This window comes from Pelophylax lessonae (assembly GCF_965119305.1).
Source record: "Pelophylax lessonae genome assembly, chromosome: 1".
NCBI classification, from domain to species: Eukaryota; Metazoa; Chordata; class Amphibia; order Anura; family Ranidae; genus Pelophylax; species Pelophylax lessonae.
Window position 1 is genome coordinate 736185447 of NC_138768.1, and position 23776 is coordinate 736209222.

Below are 23776 nucleotides of genomic sequence, written 5' to 3' on the forward strand. Positions count from 1 at the left end.
GGAGCCCACTGCCAGTCAGAAGTGGCACAAAGCAGATGGGTTTTTCCCACCCGCGGAGTAGTCTCCAATGTGTTGGAACTGCGGGCTGCCTTCAAAGCTCTGCAAGCTTTCCGCCATCTGATCCAAGGATCCTCGGTAATGCTCAGGTTGGACAATACAACACCGGTGGCGTATGTGAAGAGGCAGGGAGGGACCCGCAGCCTATCATTACTTCAAGAAACAGAGCAGATTATGTCCTGGACTCAGAGGCACCTGGCCAATCTTTCGGCACCCTATGTCCCAGGGACACTGAATCTGGAAGCAGATTTCCTTTCCAGATACAAACTCGACAACAACGAGTGGTCTCTCCATCAAGAGGTGTTTGAATGGGTTCTATCTCTGGGGTTCCGTCCGGAGGTAGACCTCTTTGCGGCCCCCGCAACAAGAAGCTCCAGAGGTACTATGCGAGGTTTCGGGATCCTCGGGCGTTCGGAGTAGATGCTCTGATGGATATTTGGAACTTCCAAAGATCCTATGCTTTCCCGCCAGTACCAATAATTCTCCAGTTCCTACGGAGACTGAGGATGGAGGCGGTAGAAGTTCTGGCAGTGATTCCTTATTGGCCCAACAGACCTTGGTTCCCACTGTTGTCTCTCCTCAGTTACCAGGATCCAATTCCTCTGCCTCTCAGACCGGATCTGTTGTCGCAAGGCCCTACACTGCATCCATGCCCTGCACGTCTGCATCTCAAGGCTTGGTTCTTGAGAGGGGGAGGTTGGAGGCCCTAGGATGCTCAATTGAAGTGATTCCTACACTTATGAATGCCAGAAGGAGTAGCACCAACAGGGTCTATGAGAGAATTTGGGCGAAATTCGTGAATCTTCAAACTCCTAGGTCCGGTTCAGTAGACGCACCTACGGTCCAGGACGTATTGGGGTTCTTACAATCCGGCCTAGATCTATCCCTGTCAGTCAGCTCACTCTGAGAACAAGTTTCGGCCATCTCGGCATTCACGGGAGTACAGTGGGCTAAGCATCAGCTGGTTCAGCAGTTTTTTTTAAAGGTGCAGTTAGGCTCAGGCCTCAGAGAAGACCAAGATTCCCCAAATGGGATCTTCCTCTAGTGTTGGATTTCTTCTCATCACTTGACGTGGCTTCTCTCTCAGTCAAAGAGCTCACTCTGAAGACAACGTGGCTAGTGGCTATTACCTCTGCTAAGAGGGTCTCCGAGATCCAAAACCTAGGGTCAAAAGAGCCTTTCTTAACCTTCTTCTCGGATAGAGTGGTCCTGATTCCTATGTTGGGGTCAAATCCCTAAGTGACCTCCGTCTTTCACGAGAATACAGACATAATCCTTCCCACCTTCAAGACCGGTGAGAATTCTGAAGTTCATCCTCTGGATGTCGGTGACACCCTGAAACAATATCTGGCGGCCACTTCTTCCTTCCGCCAGTCAGATTTCCTTTTTGTCCTTCTTCAAGGGAAAAAGAGAGGTATGCGTGCCTCTTCTAGAGCGGTGGCTGCGTGGATTGTCCAGGCTATCCAGTGGGCCTACAGAGCAAAGGGCTTGGTTCCTCCGGAGGCGGTAACGGCACATTCGAATCGTAGCATCTCTACGTCTTGGGCAGTCTCCAGGCATGTCGCTCCTGATGTGATCTGCAGGGCAGCATCTTGGTCATCTATCAACACTTTTCTTTCTGATTATTGTGTTGAACCGGCTGCCTTATCTTCTGTTAATTTTGGTGTTCAAGTGCTGTCAGTAGATGGCAATAATTAAAAGTTTTGTTCAGCATCTTCCCACCCGGGAGTGTATAGCGAGTTATTTCCCGAACGTATGCTGCCATGGAGTCTGTCAGGAAAACGGAAAATTGATATCAATACTTACCGTAATTTTCCTTTCCTGATGGACTCCATGGCAGCAGGAGTCCCCTCCCAATTCCTGAGTAGGCTAGTTACTGAACACGGATGCTGAAAGGGAGCAAAGATTTATGGGAGTGGGGTCCTATAGGATAGGAGAGGAGGCGGGGCTACCCAAACGTATGCTGCCATGGAGTCCATCAGGAAAGGAAAATTACGGTAAGTATTGATATCAATTTTCCGTTTTCCATCCGTCTGGAGGATGGGATCGGATGGGATCGGATTAGAACGGACAGGCGGTCCGTTCTCCCCTGATCTCCCCATAGAGGACAGCGGGGATCTGACAGCTCCGTCTCTGCACACAGAGTGGAGAAGGAGCTGTCATCCGCCTGCTCAGCGGGGATCGTGGAACGATCCCCTGCTGAGCAGAACGGACTCCGTCAGGCGGTGCGCCCGTGTGAAAGGGGCCGAACAGAGGTCACTAAAATAAAGATGCAGAGAGCTTTAATTACCTTTTTATAACCTTTCTCTACTCTACTAAAGCTGGTGTTTTTTTGTACTGGCTCTGTCCCCAGTTGGAGATGTTTTCTTTTAAATATATGACACCAGGACAGGAATTCAGGGGAAATCTCCATAATGTGTACCCAGAAAAAAAAAAAAAAAATAAGAGGGTCTAACCCTTTCCTAGTTTATCCAAAATTAACCTTAATCCTTATTCCTACCCCTAACTTAAACCTACACTAAAACGAGACACTTATGCCTCCGTGCCATAAGTTTACATTGCAATCTTGCAGTCCATACTCTATGCACATGGGTGTAATGAAATACTCATATAAATACTGGATTTTGCTGTCAGAAGCTGGTAGTTAGATCCAGCCTGGAAAACACATGTAATGGTATGTAAAGTACACAGATTTATATGTGTACATTGTGTACACATACAAATTCATTTTAGTGGCTAGACTATTCATTTATTATAGCCACTAGAATGAATTTACACTTGTGCATGCACATGTTTACACACGTTTAGGCACATATGCCTGTAAAAATCATAAAAACACTCTTCGCTGAACGTGAGACTTGGGCCTTTCAGTTTTAAGTGTATGCTGCTCTGGTAATCAAAGATAGACACCCACGTGTATAGACACATTGGATTTGATAGGGCTGCATTCAGATTCAAAGAAAAAAATGTGTTTTTGGCATCCATACACATAAGGCCATACCGTTCAAGCCTTTTTGTCGGAGAAGTATTTCTATATTTGTGTATTGAGCTGTTTGGCTAAAGTTGCTTTTTAACTGAATTATTACATACCATCCTGAGATTATTTCTGTTTTGTCTGTAAAAATAATCAATGCTGACGGGGGTATTGATTTCAAAATCCTCTAGGGAGTACTGTATTTACTACACCAATGATTTAGATTATATTAAAGTTTTTGGAAAATAATCAGAGAGCTACGGGGTTTTTGCAAAGCAATATTTCTGTAAAGTAAACACTTTCATAATAGGAGGTGTTAAAGATTGTATTTAATTTATATTTAATAAAATTTCCCCAAAGCGATTTCTGTATGATTAAATTCCTATGACTACACTGGAAAATGTCTATTTATGAATGATCACTAGGTGGCAGTCTAATTTCCTTTGCAGGCTGATGTAAAGGGAACTACATATGTAGCACAGCAGATATCTACCTAATATTAGCATTTAAATCCAGAGGGACTAATGAGGATAAGGACAGAAACAATGCCATTTACCTGCAAATCTGTACAAAAAAAAAACACGTAACACGTAACTTCTAAATGTGTGTTATTTTATGCTTGAAAGAATTACTCCAGACAAATCTGATTTCAGCATTTTGTTTCTATGAAGTGACTGAACTCTTCCATTACAGCTCTGTATCAGAGCAAAGCAATATAAAATTGTTGTAATAAAACAATATTTTTCATATTAAAACACGTATCGGTTACCCACAGAGAGCACAATGGACTTTTCTAATCTAATAGTAAATCTTATTTCGTAAAAATATCATCATCAGACAATATTTAAAATGAAGTTTCTTAAAAAAAAAAAAAAAAAAAAAAGTAGTTATGGTAAAATGTTATGTGTAGTGGGTTATTACTAAAGAATTTTTTTTTTTTTTTTAACTTTTTTCTATTACCCTGCAAGTTAAAGTCATAGTGTGCTAGTATGCATTGCATACTAGCACATTATGTTAAACTTACCTTCAAAACAAATCCCTCCTGCGCTGAGAAGTCAGCGCTGGAGGCTGCTTCCATCTTCACCCTTCTGGCTTTTTAGATTCTGGCTCTGTGACTGTCCGAAACCGCAATGACGTCATGCGCACGGGAGCCGCCATCCACCGCGCAGGGCTCTGAAGGAACGGCACCGGTGGCGCATAGAGCGCATGCGTCAATGCTGTCACTGTCTGTATGTACAGTAAATATCTCCTATATGCTGCACGTTTAGGAGATATTTACACTGCCTATAGGTAAGCCTTATTATAGGTAAAGTGGTTCTAAAACCTACATTAGATGGGGTTGCAAGGAATATAAATAAGGTACAAAATGTTTAGGTAGCAGTATGCCCACTCATAACCCCTTATACTTACCTCACTCGATCCAGTACTGTTCTCTTCTGTAGCAGCTCTCCCCGCTCTCACAGGCTTTGCTGAGGCAGTGGGATCTATTGGCTCCTGCTATTGTCAGTCAACTCCTGTGATGGGGGAAGGACCAAGCCATGCCATCTGTGCCTATGGGTGCAGGCAGAGTGGCTCAGAAGGGAGCCGGTAGGTGTGCCCCCATAGAAAGCCGCTTGCTATGGGGGCACACCAAGAAAAGGAGGAACCAGGAGCATCAGCAGGGGACTGGAGAAGAGGAGGTTCTGGGCCGTTCTGTGCATTTCCATTGAACAGAGCAGGTAAGTATAAACTTGTTTGCTATTAAAAAAAATGAGTTTACAATCACTTTAAAATAGATGTAAGCTCTCACTAAGTTGCTAAAATACATAAACATTCCCAATGCATTTTATAAATCTGTTGCATTTCAGTGCTGATCTCTTCTCTTTCACTTCCTGTCTACATGTGGGTCATGGCTGCCTAATGTATGTGAAATGGGCACATCAACAGCTGCCCACATTTGCAGGAGGAACCTTCCATAAAATAGCATGAACAAATATATGTAAAAATGTCATTTGGTGTGTTAAAAATTGAATGTAATGCATCATTGAAATAACCACTTGCTTACTGAGCACTTGTATGCCCTTCCTGCCAAGGCCAATTTTCAGCTTTCATCACTGTTGCATTTTGAATGACAATTGCGCGGTCATACATTTTTATCATTTTTTTTCACACAAATAGAGCTTTCTTTTGGTGGTATTTAATCACCACTGGGTTTTTATTTTTTGCTAAAGTAACAAAAAAAGCCTGAAAAGTTTGAAAAGAAAACTGTCATAGTTTTTTTATAAAATTTTACAAACAGGCAATTTTTCTCCTTCGTTGATGTGCGCTGATAAGGCTGCACTGATAGGCACTGACGAGGCAGCACTGATGGCAACTGATAGGTGGCACTGATGGGCACTGATGAAGCTGCACTGATAGGCACTGATGAGGCTGCACTGATAGGTTGCATTGATAGGTGGCACTGATGGGCTCTGATAGGCAGCACTAAAGGGCACTGAGAGGTGGCACTGATGAGAGCTGATAGGTGGCACTGATGGGCACTGATAGGCAGTACTGATGGGCACAGATAGGCACTGGTGGGTGGCACTGATAGGCAGCACTGACAGGTGACACTGATGATGATATGCTGATAGGCACTGATTGGCAGCACTGGTGGGCACTGATAGGTGACACTGGTGGGCACTGATGGGCACTAAAAGCTGGCACTGGTGGGCCCTGACAGGTGGCACTGGTTGGCACTGATTAGCAGCCCTGGTGAGCTCAGATTGGGATTGATGTGCCTGTAACAGAAGCCGGTCACCGACTTTCTTCTTTTCTCACACTGATCACGAGGAGAAACAAAAAAACGATAACCGACTTCTGTTTACTTCCATGATCGGCTGTCATTGGCAGGGGGTGCGCAAGCAGCTCGATCACGGGAGGACATCTATTGACGCCCTCTTGCCACTGGAAGCCCATGCTGTAGCCGTCTTTTGGCTATAGCGCGGGTGGAAAGTGGTTAATATTTTTAACAGATATTATCAGAATAGTTCTGATAAAAACAGATTGTCACCCAGCCTAGCTGGTTACAGACAGTGTGCACATTGCAAAATGTAACTTTTCCTTTGAAATTCAAATCTGTTGGGCAGAAAAGTCAAGTATGACAATAAACAGGCATGGCATTATAAGGAGGGGTTGATTTACTAAGGGTATATGGGCTTTTAACTTTGCAAGGAAAGCTCCACCTTGCAAAGAATTTTCCCCAGAGCTCAAAGTGGAGCTCCACTCAAAAGTGGAAAGCTCTGCTTGTTTGCTCCCCCCCCCCCCCTTCACTGCCACATTTGGCATCTTTCGAGGGGAGGGGAACGGTGAAGTTACCTAAAAGGTTCGACCCCCCTCCTCCATCCCTGACGCCAGGCCATTCACAAAGCGCAGTGAGCTTCGTGCATGTGCAGTGGGGAGCCGGCGGTGAAACCGCAAGGCTTCACTGCTGGTTTCCCTTATAAAAAAAGGCGGCAGCAGCACCCGAGAGCCGACTGAAAAATCTGCTGGGTTGGAGACATAGCTGGATTCCAGGAAAGGTAAGTGTCCTAATATAAAAAGTCAGCAGCTACAGTATTTGTAGCTGCTGACTTTTTTTTTTTTCTGAAGGAGCCTGGGGCTCTTCTTTAATTAATGAAAGGCAAAGTTCTGCTGACTTCCATCATCCATTCATGGAAGCAAAATGCAGTTTTTTTATTTTCCTTGCATTATTAGGTATTCTTTGCACAGTGAAACTTCACCACATTCCCTACGTTCTGGGGCAACTTCCCCTACAAGGTGCAACTACCCTTGCAAAATAAACAGCCTTTTTTCTTTAGTAAATCAACTCCATAATGTTTATCAAAATACCATCACCTTTATGACCTTTCGTAGTAAGTAGGAGTAGCAGTAGTGTCGCATGGCAAAAGAGCCATACTTTTAATCAGGGCTTTTTTTCAGCTGGAACTTGGTGGAACTCAGTTCCACCACCTCTGGCTCAGGCCCTCTACTCCCCGCTCACCACTATCACTTGTAAATACAGAAGCACAGCTTGTCTCCCAACAGATTCCACAAATCTGATCTCCTGAACAGCTCCTACTGAGTGCAGGATGGGGACAAAGGAAATGCAGGTGCCCAGGATATCCCTGCTGGATGATCTCCCTGCAAGTGAGAGAGGTGGAGCCCCCTGCAGTGTGGAGGTCATAGAGCCAGCTGAGTGCTTCAGCCTAATAAAGAAACAAAAGTAAGACGTGGATGTGGAAGATGGTGAAGCTTTTAAGAAGGAAGGGTGGAAAAGATGGGGCAATGGAGGTGGGTTCGCATGAAGAGGTCAAAGTTGAAGAGGGCTGAAAGTGAGATGTGGATAGGGGATGCAGCTGTGGAAGAAGGCTGAACTCTGCAGTCTATATTCAGTGCACTCCTGAACTCTACACTATGTACATAACGCAGCCCCAAATTCTGCATGTAGCACACCCCTGAACTCTGCACTCTGTGTGTAACCCCCACCCCAATTCTGCACTTGGTATCTAATGCACTCCTGGCATTTAGCTCCCTCTTAAGATCCTCTAACTGAAATTTGATCACAGTCACAATTTGATGTGTTTTGGAGTGTGTGTGTGTGTGTTGGGGGGGGGGGGGGGGGTTGAGGGGTTGTGGTTGAGTTCCTGCACCTATTTTCTGAGAGAAAAAAAAAAGCCCTGCTTTTAATAAATCAAACACATCTGTATTTAGTCATTGTCCCTGCTTGCTTAGATGCGTGGTGAAATGTTCTAGGCTGCATTCACACCTTATATGTACATGCGTGGTGTGTCAACTCACATTGTGGTACATGCACTGCTACAAATGCCCATACATTTCTTTTAGATCGTCAATGTGCATCCACACAACAAAATATGCACATGACCCTGTTTTTGAGGACCACAAAAAAAATTCTGCCAATCTTGTAATAGCAACATATGAGCAGAAATATGGAAGGTTGCAAATTTTGTCCTTAAAAGTAATATTTCTTTATTTTTTAGGAATCTGCCATTGTTTTCTTCGTGGCCTTTAGAGAAGATAAACCTTCTTGCTCATTGCTCCCTGCGGAGAAATCACAGGTAAGATAAGACAATCCAAAAATGTTTATCCCATCTATCAGTCCTTTTTTTTTTTTACATTTTTAAGAAGCATACACATGTTTAAAAACCATAGAAAACTTATACAGGCTTTGTGTATTTTTGTCTTATGCTAACAACTGAAAAAAAAGAGCTAAGATCTGTGTATTTTAGCTACTCATTTATGCAAATATCAGCAGGAGGCATTGCATTAAAATGTTTAAAGAAGGGAAGACAACATATATTAGTCGTAAATGTGTAGTGCACAGAAGCCCTAGAAGAAATAAAAGACAATTTTTTTGCGAAGTTTTAAATTTACAGTGTTGGGTCATTCTGCACTGTAGGAAAATAAACCGCACAATGATCAGAGAAACATGTAACTTAAAATCAAGCATTTGCCAACTTTGCTTATGAGTACTTCACTTCCCCTGACATCAGGATTTATTTCCTAAAGGCATAGAGCATGTTCCTGTAGTGGTGTGCCCCTTTATCCAGATTCAGGTGCAAGTCCCTTTAACTCAACTCCCCACAATCCTCTGAGCTCCCAGCATCCCCTGAGCTCCTGGACACGCCCAGTGAGTAGAAATGCCAGCTCCTCCCAGCTTCCTGTGCTCAAAGAGATTCTGCCTGATGGGACAGCAGTGACTGGGCAAGTGAGCTGTCCCCAGGTGCTGGGTCCTCCCCTGTTAAGTCTGGTGTGCGGGCCACCAGCAGTGAGCACAAGAGCATGCAGCATCTGTCCAAGCCCCAGTCACTGGAAAGGACTCTGTTAAAGTCCATTTAGAGAAGCTGTCCATGCAGTGAGGTGGTCCTATCTACAGCCCCCGGAGCCTCGTGACCGAAGTCAGCACCAGCAGTTCCAGTGGTAAGTCTGTGCCAGCAGGAAATCCCCCTCAGCTCACAGTCTGTTGAATGAATGATTACTATCTTGAACATGTGAGATTTCTTTAGCTCTCTACTCTGTCAGTAAACTTAACTCAGACCACTCTGCTGCCATCCAGTGGCCATTAGTAGAACTGCAGTAGAATTGTTTTCATATGTTCTAACCCTGCTTTCTTACTGTTCGTATTATCGTTTTGTACTGCAAACCCCTGTTCATATGATCTCCTGTGTAATCTAATTTTCATTGTTAAGTAAAGTAGAATTTGCACATCACCACTGGTCTGATCATTTGGCTGATACTGTTAAATAACATTCCCTTTGCACAGTGAATTTTCACCTAGTTTAGTAAAGGAGGTAAAGTACGTTCACTATGCAAAGGATAACCAATGTGCAATGAAAATGTAAAAAAAAAAAATTTTTATTTTACTCATACATGATTAGATTATTGAAGTCAGCACAACTGTACCTCATTCACTAAGCAAGTGAATTTTCACTTAGCTTAGTAAATGAGATGAAGCCATGCTAACTTCAATCATCTAGGAGTGTACAAGTAAAATACTTTTTTTTTTTTTTCAATTTACCTTGCATGTTATTGGTTATTCTTTACAAAGTGCATCTTCAGTTAGCTTCATCCTATTCACTAAGTTAGGTGAAAATTCACTTTGCAAAGGGAATATGCTCCACTCCTTTAAGAAATAAGATCAATTACCTCTTTCTTTTAGGCATATGTAAAGCATGTAAAGCAGAAACTGATTTGTTGCGTTCTTTAACAGAGCTCTTCTGTTTGAGATTATAATGGTATTTTTTTGAATGAGCTCTGTGTCAACCACATTTCTGTATACATTTTTTTTCTTTTTTTGGCCTCCCCTTTGATCCTGTTACATTATTCTAAAATCACTAAGATATAATGCATGTCTTTTTTTCCATAATAATCATCATAACAATGTAAGTGTTCAGCTTGCGCAAGCTAAGCACTGAAAGTGGGACCTTTTTAACTGATCCAGTTGTGGTGAGATAGCTTAACTTACAGTCTCAGTAGCTCAGCAGGCAGTGACTTGATCTAAATGACATCTTGCAGATTATAAGCCTAAATTCAAAAATGTGTGCAGATCATAACAAATGAACATCAGATAGGTCAGAAAATCATTGTGTCTAGCTCCTGCAGAATAAAGTACATGTGGAGAATGGAAGCTAAAGCATGAAGAAGTGTTGGACTAACTACATAGCACATCCCCTAGCAACAGGGTGAGGTAGGGGCAAAATGATTAAAGACAAACAAACAGAAAATGCATGTGCAACATGCTAGTAAGGCTCTTGCACAAGTGCCAAAAAAACTATGTTTTTAGGAGTTCTGGCATCTGAATGCAGCCCATTCCAATGGGCCTGCACATACAGGCATGTAAACATCTGTAAACCAGCACAATGTTTAGATCAGTAAAAAAGTGCAAAAAATCTGCTTTACTGATCGGTATTTTGTGTGTGTATGCATGTAAATTACACCTTCCTCTTGGTAGATTAAAGTTTCTATATAGAAAAGCCTGTGATATTGATAACACTTAACTGTGGCAATGGCAAAAATAAACTAAAACTAGACGAGGGCGAGCTTCCCTATGCACCAAAAGGTCACTTAACTAAAACTTAACCTTTATTGTAAATCATAAAAGGTATGAAATTGACCATAACAGGTATAACTATAGGATGAGGTCAATGGCATTATACATGCATCAACGTTCTATCTCTATGTGGTAATATTAACATATACCAAGTTTAAATGGTGAAACTTTTTTTGATATGTACATATAGACATATATATATATATATATATATATATATATATACATATATAAAAACAATATGAGCGTTATAATCTCCTCCTACATTCAATATAAATGCTCCAGGCAGTTTAGAGGATATATAAACTCAAGGTCTACACACCAAGACCAACTGTAATAAAGAGATTGGGGTTTATCTGTCTCTCCTCCCATCTATTGGTCACATATAAAAATGAGATGAACATAAAAAGAGAAAGTATACTAGTAAATACTGTCTTACTGAAGATATGGCCTATCTGTCTTCCGCCTTATGAAATTATCTATCTCTCAGATATGTAATACAGGTTTACATTTCTACCTTTCGTACATGACTAAAAATCTTTGGATTTATTGTCTGATAGCCTTCTCTAATATTAATATTTGCATGGATCATATTGGTATTTATAAATGGAAAATAATCTCCATTTACTTCTGATCCATTTGGCTCAAAAGGAATTGTATATATGTACAGGACAATGGAATATGGGATAGGAGCAATCAATAATAAGAAATTGCCTTGTAGTTTTGATTTTCATCAACAAGATAGTGATAGGATTTCCCTCAGCAATGAGCATGTGCGGCAGCCATCTTACACCTTGAGTTTATATATCCTCTAAATAGCCTGGAGCCTTTATATTTAATGTAGGAGGAGATTAGAACCCTCACAGGGTTACCACCTCATCCCTTTAAACCAGGACAAATATTAATTACACAGGTTCTGTGGCTGCTTAAACTAGTAATTAAACTCTCTTAGTGCCTTATGTGCATTATATTAGCCTCAGAACCTGTGTAATTAATATGTGTCCTGGATTAAGGGGATGAGGTGGCAACCCTAATTCCCTCACATTGTCTATATGTATATATAAAGAGAAGTTTCACCATTTAAACTTGGTAGATGTAAATATTACCACATAGAGATAGAACGTTGATTCATATATAATGGCATTGTCCTCATCCTAAAGGTATACCTGTTATGGTAAATTACATACCTTTTTCTGATTTACAATAAAAGTTACGTTTTAGTTAAAGCGGTAGTATACTAAAAAAATAAATAAATAAATAAACCATGCAAGACAAAGGCATAATGAGCTAGTATGCATTGCATACTACCTCATTATGAAAAACTTACCTTAGAACGAAGCCCCTACACGGACCCCCAGACACCGCTGTGGGAGCGGACATGATCCCTCGGCGTCTCTTCCGGGTTCGGTGGCTCCGGCGCTGTGAGTGGCCAGAGCCGCGATGACGCCACTCCCGCGCGTGCACGCAGGGGATTAACTTTCCGGTAACTTCCCGACAAGGAACTCTGAAGGTCCGCCGGACCTTCAGAGCGCATGCGCCGCTCGCGTCAGGGGCTGCATGCAGTGCAAATATCTCCTAAACCGTGCAGGTTTAGGAGATATTAATTGTACCTACAGGTAAGCCTTATTATAGGCTTACCTGTAGGTAAAAGTCACAAAAAGCGGTATACTACCGCTTTAAGTGGCCTTTTAGTGCGTAGGGAACGGCAACCTCGTCTAGTTCTAGTAGATTACATTATGGGGATCAGCTGTGGGTGCAGGACTCCATATAAGTTGTTTTTTTATTTTTTTTCTGTTCATTTTTTTCTGTTGGTCTTACTTGATGGACTAGTGTCTTTTTTCAACCTTACTGAGTGAATATTTAGCATTCTGGCAGTTAGAATAATTATTTGTGCATAAATGCACATATCCATGATTAAATGTGTTCGCTATATAAGGAAGATTCTCCTTTTTCTGTTTACTGCAAAGGACATTTGGTATTCATACATCAGTACTGTGTGCAAGGACCCTGTCTGTTATTTTTACCTCTCTTTGGCTCTCATTTTTTAAAACAAAAAAACTTTATAATTAAAAATCATAAAAACCTAGTGAGCTGAACTTACCATAGTATTGCTGAAGGAAGAGCTAGGAGGAAAATACTCCACAGAACACAGATTGGGAGACCACTGAAGAAGTCTATACAAGAACGCAACGTGTTTGGAGTCAGGAGCTAACAGCTGATGCTATCCCATGACCATTACCTACCCAACGGCGGTAAGCCGGTGGATATATGAATGTGCTTAATACAGCCAGCATGGCTTGCAGTGCTGTTGTATGTGAGTGAGCTATTTTTAGAGTTTACAGCAATACATTTATTTTAATTAATAAATGAATACATTTTATTGTATTTATATTTTTTATTTTTATTTTATTAATAAATAAAAATAGGAGGAATAGGATCCGGTAATTCTAGCAATAATTAATCACAATATAGTAGCCTAAAATCTGTACAAATTCATTAAGGCAATAAATAAATATTAAGTGCTGAAAGTGACATGTGTGAAGGGTGACCATAAATAATTAAAATATTAGTGGGCCATATAACACAAAGTGCTGGAGTGATAAACGGACTACTGTAATGTGCAGATCCCAAAATGGTCAATATATAAATAAATAAAGTGATGAACTGCTGGTAATTACGGTGGTAAAAATATGTACCAACAGGGAATGTGGAATAGTTAATATATGAATTAAACTTTAAAATAGTTTGGTGCTAGGTGTTAACACAAAGTAAAATCAATACAATTGGTGATCCAGTGCTGAAAATCAGTCCCAAAAGGATGTACAGTATAATCAGGTGACTAACCCCTGCAGGGGTTACAATTTCTGGTAAGTGCGGTCCTGGGAGTGAGGGGAGCACCTGTTCCGTCACACCGACCACACGTGGAGACCCTTGAATTGGTCTGCAGCACCTTTAGTCACCTGATTATACATCCTTTTGGGACTGATTTTAAGCACTGAATCACCTTTTTATGCGACTGGAATGATTGGACTTATGCGATTTTTCCTGTTCAGGCGCAATATTTTATTAGCACTAGTCACTCTATGTGCTTTTTTGGTCATCATTTACACTATTGTATTGATTTTACTTTGTGTTAACACCTAGCACCAAACTATTTTAAAGTTTAATTCATATATTAACTATTCCACATTTCCTGTTGGTACATGTTTTTACCACTGGAATTACCAGCACTTCATCACTTTATTTATTTATATATTGATCATTTTGGGATCTGCACATTAGTCCGTTTATCACTCCAGCACTTTGTGTTATATGGCACACTAATATTTGAATTATTTATGGTCACCCTCCACACATGTCACTTTCAACTCTTTATATTTATTTATTGCCTTGATGAATTTATACAGATTTTAGGCTACTATATTGTGATTCATTATTGCTAGAAATACCAGATCCGATTCCTCCTATTTTTATTTATTAATTTGTTTATTATGTCAGCACTGACTTTGACTTTCTAATTATCGTATATTTTATGTGATAGAATCTGGCAAACTGGTATATCTTCCAGCCTATTATATTGTGATCTATTATTGTTAGATTCACTGGATCCGATTCCTCCCATTTTTAATACATTTAATTATTGTTATTTATTATTTATTGCATATTCTGTATGATTGCACATTGGATTTGATCTCCTTCACCTTATTTGACATAACCATAGATCAGATACTTTCAGGCAGCACCATTTACCTCTTCCATATTACCCTACCGGTTTGATTTAAGTTGATTGTTATACACAGAAGTGGCAAGAACACTCCTTATAAGGATTTATTCCTCTTTTTTTGGTTTTCATCGTTTTGGACATTGTGTAGATTTGTTCACTATTTTCTTGCACAGTTTGCACGATAATTTGGAACATTCGTTATAAGGATTTTTTTTTTATCTTTTTTTCACTTGTTGGGATATTTGTGTAGATTTATTTGTTCACTGATATTGTTTGTGGATTTTGTCGCATAATTGCATCAACAATTCAAATAGAGGATTGCACAGTACTAAGTTTATATATATATATATATATATATATATATATATATATATGTTATTTAAAGGTGAGGTGAATACACTTTTTTTGTAGTACTGGCAGCAATCATCCCACAATATTTTTGCATCTTGATTCATTTATTGAAGAATATTTTTTTATTTTCAATTGCGCTAATTAAGATATATACACATATAGGGGACAGTTTGATTGTTGGAATACAGAATTGTATATTGTGCAACAACTACTGTACATCAGTACAGTATTTAGTACAAATATATTCTTCAGCTGTTCTATGTATAATAAAGTTCATTTTTCCTGCCTGCAGTTAAGCAGCAAAGCCCAGGTGGACTGTGCCATGTCTGTCTGCTCTGTAGGGCTATATACAGAATTTCTAACAGATTATGGGCCCAGGCATAGCCCAAACACCCACCCAGAGAAAAGCTGAGAACCCAGTCATAGCCAGCTACAGCAGATAAGTGCAAGATACAACAACAGAAAAAAGACTGCAAAAGAATTAAAAGAATGGCCAGTAACACAGTTGCAACAAAGCTTTCTTTAGCAAATCTGACAAACCTGAACTACCAGTCTTGGAAATTAAAGATGAAAATGCTACTAATAAGAGAACGTACGTGGAAATGTATAAATTAAGTTAGGCCAGAACACCTTTTAGGTGAATGGATAGAGAAACACCAGAAAGCTAGCTCAGAGCAGAGCGCAATCTCTCTTAGCATGGAAGATGATTAAATCATTCATATACTGTATGTAAATGTGAAACTGGTAAAGAAATGTGGGAAGGATTACAAATGATAAACGGAAGAGCTCACAAATGAACTGTATTTGATTAGAAATCTTTACCAAACCAAGCTGATGAAAGGCTAGGATATGCAGGACTACATATAGCACACCTCTGAAATAGTTGAACGCCTGAGAGGTATAGGAGAAGATATAAAAGATTTTCATGTCGCAGCAGTGGCTTACCAGAAAGTTATGAAATGCTTGTTACAGCACTTGATGCACGTCCAGATGATGAACTGACATTGGAATATGTTAAAGCGTAACTCCACTTTTGTTGAGAAAAAAACATTCCCCTATGGGTGATCTATGTACATTGCAGGGATTTTAACAAACTTTGTTGCAGATTCCTACCATTTGTTATTCTGAAGAAATCATTGTTTGTGCCTCTGTGCTGAGTGGGTCAAATGGAGTGGTTTCATAATTATCTGTCAGCTGTGGCATTGGACGGAGCGATTACATGGTAAAGGGCTGCTGTCATTGGCCCTTTATCACGATCCGTAATGCACCGAGTCGATGGAGAGCATGAACGCTTTCATTTGCATGCCCCAGGGGGCGCACGGGAAAGGCGATTCTGGGAGGAGGTCATAGTACGCCCTCCCAGAATAAGCCGACCACGCTGTAGCCGTCATTCAGCTATGGCTCGGTCAGCAAGTGGTTGAAGGCAAAAAATAGGAAAAAAAAACAATAATATGCAACAATAAAAACCTGAATATTTTGTATTCAAGAAACAAGGTAACTTAAAAGCAGATTGCAGAATTTAGAAAGCTATAATGCAAAAACAAATTAAACTACAAAAGGCCAAAAGTGTGAAGGAAGAAACTGATTTTGCTTCAGATAATGAATATGTTTTTCAACCCAAAAGTTTCACCTCATCTTTGCAGGCATGGGGTTTTTATTCAGGAGCTACGAGTCACATGACAAACAACAGAAATTTCTTTATTCACCTTGACCGGAGTAAAACAGAACAAATCACCACAGCCAATGAGCAAATAATGTAATTAGAAAGAATAGAGGGCGGTTTTCTTTAACCGGTTGCCGACCGCCGCACGACTATATACTGCGGCGGTCAGCCCCGGCCAGGCAGAGTGACGTATCGGTACGTCACTCGCCTGTCACTGACTTGCGAGCCTATCGCGGGCGGGCGCGCGCCCGCCGAGGCGCGCGCCCGCCGCGGCTCGTTCACAGACAAGTCAGTGCGTGTGACTGGCGGACTCAATGTCCGCCAGTCACACTACGATCGCTCCTGTGAAGGGAGAAAGACAGAGCGGCTTGTGTAAACAAGCTGCCTGTCAGTTCTCCCTGTGTAAAAGTGAAGATCTGTCCGTTCTACTATGTAGAACGGTTGATCTTTGCTTTTACACCAATAGGAATGTCCCTGCACAGTTAGAATCACGCCCCTAGGACACACTTAACCCCTCCCTGTCCAATAAAGTTAACCCCTTCCCTGCCAGTGTCATTTTTGCAGTAACAGTGCATATTTATAGCACTGATTACTGCAGTAATGTCACTGGTACCCCCAAAAGTGTCAAAAATGTCAGTCAAGGGTCCGATCTGTCCGCCGCAATGTCGCAGTACTGAAAAAAAATCGCAGATCGCCGCCATTACGCGTTAAAAAAAAAAAACACCAAAAATGACAAAAATCTTTCCCTTTGTTAGTAAACGCGATAACTTTTGCGCAAACCAATCAAAATACGCTTTTTGCGATTTTTTTTACCAAACATAGGTAGCATAAAACAAATTGGCCAAAAAATGTTAAAAAATTTAGATTTTTACATTTTTTTTGGGGAATTTCATATAAAAAAATGTGAAAAATATTGTTATTTTTGCAAAATTTACGCTCTTTTTTTGTTTATAGCGCGTGATCAAAAAATCGCACAGGTGATCAAATACCACCAAAAGAAAGCTCTGTTTGTGGGAAAAAAAGGACGTCAAATTCGTTTAGGTACAGCGTCGCACGACCGCGCAATTGTCCGTTAAAGTCACGCAGTAAAAAATCGCAAAAAAACCCCGGGTCCTTTAGCAGCCAAATCCTCCGGGGCTTAAGTGGTTAATGTCCTATTTCCTAGAGTGTCACTAGAAAGATACTTGTGAAAAATTTAATTTTTGTCTCTGCTCTTAAAACAAATCTTTTGTAAGTGAAGAAGCTCACAAAACAAGACAATGCAATGATTTTCCAAGATGTCAGTTGTGCTATCACAAAATTGAATATCCTACTTGCAAAGGCTAAATTTAAAGATGAACTATATCCGCTGAACTGCAATGTGGTGGCTAATACTGACAAGGCTAACAAGAAGGAAAAACATTCAAACTGCAATCATACATGACACGGACGACTTGGGCACAGAAGTCCTGACATAATAAAGAAATTAACTTAGAATGACTATGTAAGTGGAATAAAAATGAGTCCATGTGATCAAACAACACGGAAATGTACCAGCTGTATAAAAGGAAAAATTACAAGAGAAGCCTTTCCAAAGCAGAGTAATAGCAGAGCTAAGAAACCTCTGGACTTAATTCATTGAGATATGTGTTGCCTAATGGAAAAATTGACTCAGGGAAAGAAGAGGTATTTTCTCACTTTTATAAATGATTACTCCAGGTATACTACACTATATCTGTTATACAACAAAAGTGAAGTACCAGAGAAACTTGAACAGTATTTGGCTTAAGTAAGCAACAAATATGGCAGACTGCAGATGCCAGATGTGTTTTTTGCACACAGACAATGGAACTGAATATACAGTTGATAACATACAGGTGATTCTCAGAAAGCATGGCATAATATTTCAAATGACTGTACTAGGGATCGACCGATTATCGGCAAAGCCGATATATCGAGGGCCAATCTGCACTTTCCCCGATATATCGGAATCGGCCACCAAGGTGACCGATATTGCCGATATTTCGGGAAAGTGCTTTTACCGGAGTGATGCCTGCAGCTAGAGGCATCAACCCGGTACCAGCATCCATAGCCAACGGTCGGCTGTCTTGTAATGACAACCGATGTGGCAGAAAAGCCACTCGGCTGTCATTACAAGGAGTGGGAGGGGATGACCCCCCCTCCCGCCACCTTCCGCGCCTCACCCGGGTCTCCCATCCCACCGGGCAACCAGCCTGCACGGCCACCGAAGACGCGATCAAAACCGCATTCGGCTCTGAAAGCTTCTCCATGCAAAAACCCGGAAGTGATCTCATGACATCACTTCCGGGTACTGGCGTCAAATTCAAAAAATTACAGCATTCAAAACAGCCAAACTTGAATGATTTTAAGTGCACAGGAGGGGTTTGGGGTCTTTTCCCACAAGAGTATCTGTCAAAAAAAAAAAATTGTTAAAAATTCTTTTTTTTTAAATGTACGAAAATATTGGCCCATATCAGTCGATACCGATATGCATTGACCAAAATATCGGTATCGGCAATAAAAAAACGATATCGGTCGATCACTAGACTGCACCATACAACTCAGAACAAAATGGGGTTGCAGAAAGAATGAACCTTACTCTGTGAGAGTGGAAGAACTATGGTGTTTGATGCAGCTATGCCAACCACATACTGGCAATTATGACCGCATGCTATCTCCAAAATCGACTACCAGGAAAATCAACTGAGAAAACTCCATATGAACTGTGGAAGGGAAAGGCCCCAAAATTGAACCATCTATAAATGTTTTGAAGCAAAGCCTATGTGCACATCCCAAAAGAAAAATTTACAAAATGGGATGCTTGAACAAAAAAAGATGTACTTGTGGGGTACAGTGAATCTCAAAAGGGATACAGAATTCTACACCGAAACACAAACAGGGTAACCATCAGTAGAAGTGTAATTGCCAATGAAACTTTAGTGTGTTCAAAATTTCATGAACTAACACAAACACTTGAAACTGAGGGAAATCCCACATCAGTGTCACAAAGTGCAACAAAGTAAAAGAAATGAACGCAGAAAATCCAAATACTGTAAAACAAGAAACAATGCCACAAGAGGCTTCAATCAAGAAATCCATCAGAAGCAATAAAGGCATCCTGGCCAAACATCTGTCCTATGCTGCACGCGTAGCAATAATACCAGAGCCAGATACATGGGATGAGATGCAAAGACTTTCAGCTCATGAGAAACAAAAGTGGATCACAGCACTTGACAAAACCGCTTACAAAAAAAACAGATTTATATGATGTGAAACATCTACTGTACATCAGTATTTAGTAGAGATATATTCTTCAGCTTTTCTCTGTATAAAAAAAGTTTCTGTTTCCTGTCTGCAGTTAAGCAGCAAAGCCCATGTGGACTGTGCACTGTCTGTCTGTTCTGTAGGGCTATATACAGATTTTATAACATTTATAATGACTCCTGAGGAAAAAAAATGTGCCTTTAATACTAATGCTTATTTTTTCATTTTTGGCTTACACAAAACTTCCACTAAAGTGCATATCATTGTTCAAAATTCTCAAATACTAAGAAAGTTGAAGACATTTAGATAAGAAACCTGAGTCACTCATAAGGCAACAACAAAGCAGACACTTCTCCCAGCTTCCCCACGTTGCAGCCAGATGAGAGGAGGAAGTCAAATTTCCACATCTGTCATGAGCTAAGGTTGGTGGTGGATGACAGAAACAAACATTCCTCTCATGATGTTAGAGACACTGAGATAGGGTTGATTTACCAAAGGAGGTTGGTGTGTGTTCACTGTGCAAAGTGAATGTTATTGAATTAGGTGAAACTGTATTTACTTTCCCCAATCATGTACAAGGAAAGTAAAAAAAACAAAAAAAAGATTTATACAAGCACCTGAATGAATCTAAACAGTGAACACAGCTTAACCTTATTTACTAACATTCATTTGCAGAATAAGCATACGTTTTATAAAGTGAACCCTCAATTTAGCTGAATGGCTTCTATTCCTTTGATAAATCAACCCTATTGCGTAAACAAAGGCGGATTCCGTGTACTATGGGCCCCTGGGCTGTATTTAATCCATGGCCCTCTCATTAGTTTAATGCTACAAAGGGATCAGTGTGTACAGTTATTTTGAGTTTCGATCCTATGCAGTTATATATGGCACTTTGAGATGGTGGCAGATTGCAGATGTGACAATGGCAGATGTAGTGTTACCCCCATAGGAGCCACTAAGTAGATAGCTTGAAACATTTTTCCCAATAGTTTTCTCGAAGCAAACACACACAGTTTCAATCACTCTTCAGGCACAGAAACCAGTTAAGGGGTATGCTTTTTATGGGTGCTTTAATAAGATCTTGAACTTGGATAGGTATTGGGTAATAGGAGGACACTCCAATAACCCTTAACAATTATTTGAGGACACTGAACTTTCTCTTATGGAACTGCGAGCCAAGTACTTGTACAAGTAAGAGGTAGACTGAGCTTTGTAGTAGCAACTTGAGGAGAATAGTCTTCCTCTGCGGACAGTCCAAGCAAAGTTCTTTCGCTAAGGCTACGTTCACATGTGGGAGCAGCGGATCATGGGCAGAATCACCGTGATTCTGGCCGCGATCCAGAAATCATTGCAAATCACTGGATGCCTATGCGATGCCCGTGATTTGCAATGGCACCCCAAACGCTGTGCGATGTTGCCGCGATTTCCGCCTGCTGATGACGGTAACATCGCGCAAACAGAATCGCGGGACGCATGACGCACAAAAGAAGCTCCTGTACCTTTTTGGGCATCATGTATCCCGCGATTCTATTTGTGCGATGTTACCACAATTCAGCAGGCGGAAATCGCGGCAACATCGAACAGCGTTTGGGGTGCCATTGCAAATCACGGGCAGCGCACAGGCGTCCCGCAATTTGCAATGATTCCGGATCGCGGGCAGAATCGCAGGGATTCTGTCCGTGATCCGCTACGCCCACATGTGAATGTAGCCTAAGAATTAAATTGACTGAGCTCTTCAGGACACAGGATACAATGTAATTTAACACCCGCTTACTGTAGCACAAGAGGGATGGCAAACAGCACACAGTTTCTAGGATCTCTCTAACCAGTCTGTACTCACAAACATCCTTGGAAATATTGGTTGCCTCCTTCCAATATCCTCCAGACACTTACACCTCATGATACCAGACCAGTTCCTCAGATGACAACCCCTCAGTCAGCTTTAAACAGCTCTCAGCAGCATAAACCACCAGGTAGCCACACTGAGGCCTCAACAACCTTCAGGCACATGACAGAATGCTCTAGGAGGCTAGCAGCCTCCCTAGGCTGTGATCAGGGAAAAAGACCAGGCTGCTCTCTGTCCCAGAGTATTTATACAGAATCCCAATCACCATCTGTGTACCTCTCCCCAGGGATTGGCCAAGGCTCTATGAATATTCAGCTGCTGATAAGACTCTTCCTGCCCACTAACTTCTAATACATTTCTGAACTAGCCAGGGGGAAGCAATCAATCCTGTAGCCACGGAAACATAGAACTGGCCAGAACAATGAACACAGCCACACTAATTACAGTGAGCAAAAAATTACCCAACAATGAAATTTAGCTCCACTGGATATAGTGAGCCAGAACTAAATTTACCTGATCCTAGCACCTGCCTAGGAGGGTGCTACACAGATACTATCAAAGCAATGCTTCCAGGTATGAGGAGTGTGTATGCATATTGTACGGGATTAGAATATTTTATAGTAAATGTTTACTGAGTGGTATACAATGGGTGCCAGAGTGTTGACTTCCTGCTGAAAAGGTCTCATACTGACTTACTATGAACAGTATTTTACATTTTCTGCTGAAATAGCTACTTTGGTCCCAAAGTTCCAGAAAAATCTCCACAATCATGAAGAAAAGCAATATATAATGATGTCAGCTACAATACACTTCCTCTCACAGTCACAGTGGGCCTAATCATTTAGCAAAGTGCTTAAAAAAGTTGTCGTTGTCCCATAACAAATAATGAGATTTAAACTTTATTTTCCGGTTTGGGTGTTAGCCATAGAGCAACACAGACAGCTCTTATATCAAACAATTTGATACCTGGCAAATAGTAGAAGATAGCCACTTCAGGGTTTTGATCCATCCACCAATACAGTCTATCAGTGGAGTGTGGAAAAGGAAGAGTATAGGAAATTTATTGACACTTTGGGCTGGCTGTTACAGTAATGCATACAGGTTTTTAAACCATATGACAAGCATCTATCAACATATATCTAGCACCATAGCGTTTCAAGCTATGTAACTGTATTAGAATGGAAATACAGTTATGCAATTACTTCACTTCCTCTATGGCAGAAACATGCTTTTAATGACACCTTTGAGAGTCCAAGGTTTTCCGCTAAGTCTAATTAGCAACTTAAATGTAATAAGAACAGAAGGGCTAGCATTGGTTCTCCAGACACCAAATATAAATTCTGATGTCTAATTATATGTAAAATTAAATGTAAACAGAGCTGTTCTCAATTTGTAGTTTTGCTACATTTCCTTTTAATGAATGCCATTATCAATGTCCATTTGAGTCTGTCAGTTGCGTGCAGTTCCATACTGAATTATTCAGATAATTTTCCTCTTGTGTTGGCACTTGCCACTATTTATCTGCCTATTATAGCTACACAATTAACATGGACAGAAAATCTGTATGAAGCTAAGCCCAGTGGAGCTTGAAAATAACAGACTCACTTAATGTGTAACTCAACTTTTCCATAGAAATCCATTTATCTTTACCTAGAGGGCTAAAATAAACTTGCTATCTATACATATATATAGCTAGTAATGTGGTATATACTAGCCTTTATAAAGTGGCAATGGTAAGAGAATACTAGATATGGTAATAAGGAGGGTGGCAAAGACTGGAGGTGATAGGAGTGGTTCACTTGGTAAGAAATGATTAGGGTGAAGTAGTAAGCAGTTTTGAAGAAGTGGGTTTTCTTGTACTGTTAAATGTGTGAAATGTGGTAGAATGTATGAAGAAGAATTCCAGAGAATAAGGACAGCTCTAGAAGAACCTTTAAGTGCATTGGATGAAGTTATTATTGAGGAACACACAATTAGATCAATAGAAAAGAACAAAGGCCTGTCTGGAAAATAGAAGGCTAGAAATATAGGTAGGAAAAAATTGAGGCGTTTTTTTATAGGCAAAGAATAATAAACTGAATTGTATTCTCAGATAACTAATGCGAAGCCATTGATGAAATTGGCAGAAGGGGGTAGCAGAGGAAGAGTGATTGGAGAGGATCAATAGATTGTAGAAGTGAGGATCATTTTAGTGGATTACTAGATAAAAGAATACTGCTTAATTAAGGTGAGATATTATGAGGCATTAGGATTCCTATGGGTTTAGTGATTAATTGGGATGTATTTTTGAGATATTGTACAAATAGAAGAGACTGGACTTCAAGATGTTC

The 23776-nt window shown here is 40.6% G+C and overlaps 1 protein-coding gene across 1 annotated transcript in view; it reads left to right on the forward strand.

Annotated features, from left to right (window-relative positions):
- The window catches only part of LOC309561210 (cyclic nucleotide-binding domain-containing protein 2-like), a 191108-nt gene that overhangs the window by 53351 nt on the left and 113981 nt on the right, over nt 1-23776 (forward strand). Inside the window, exon 9 of the mRNA XM_082264983.1 lies at nt 8029-8106. Coding sequence (XP_082121109.1) covers nt 8029-8106 — 78 coding nt within the window. The remainder of the gene's footprint in view (nt 1-8028; nt 8107-23776) is intronic.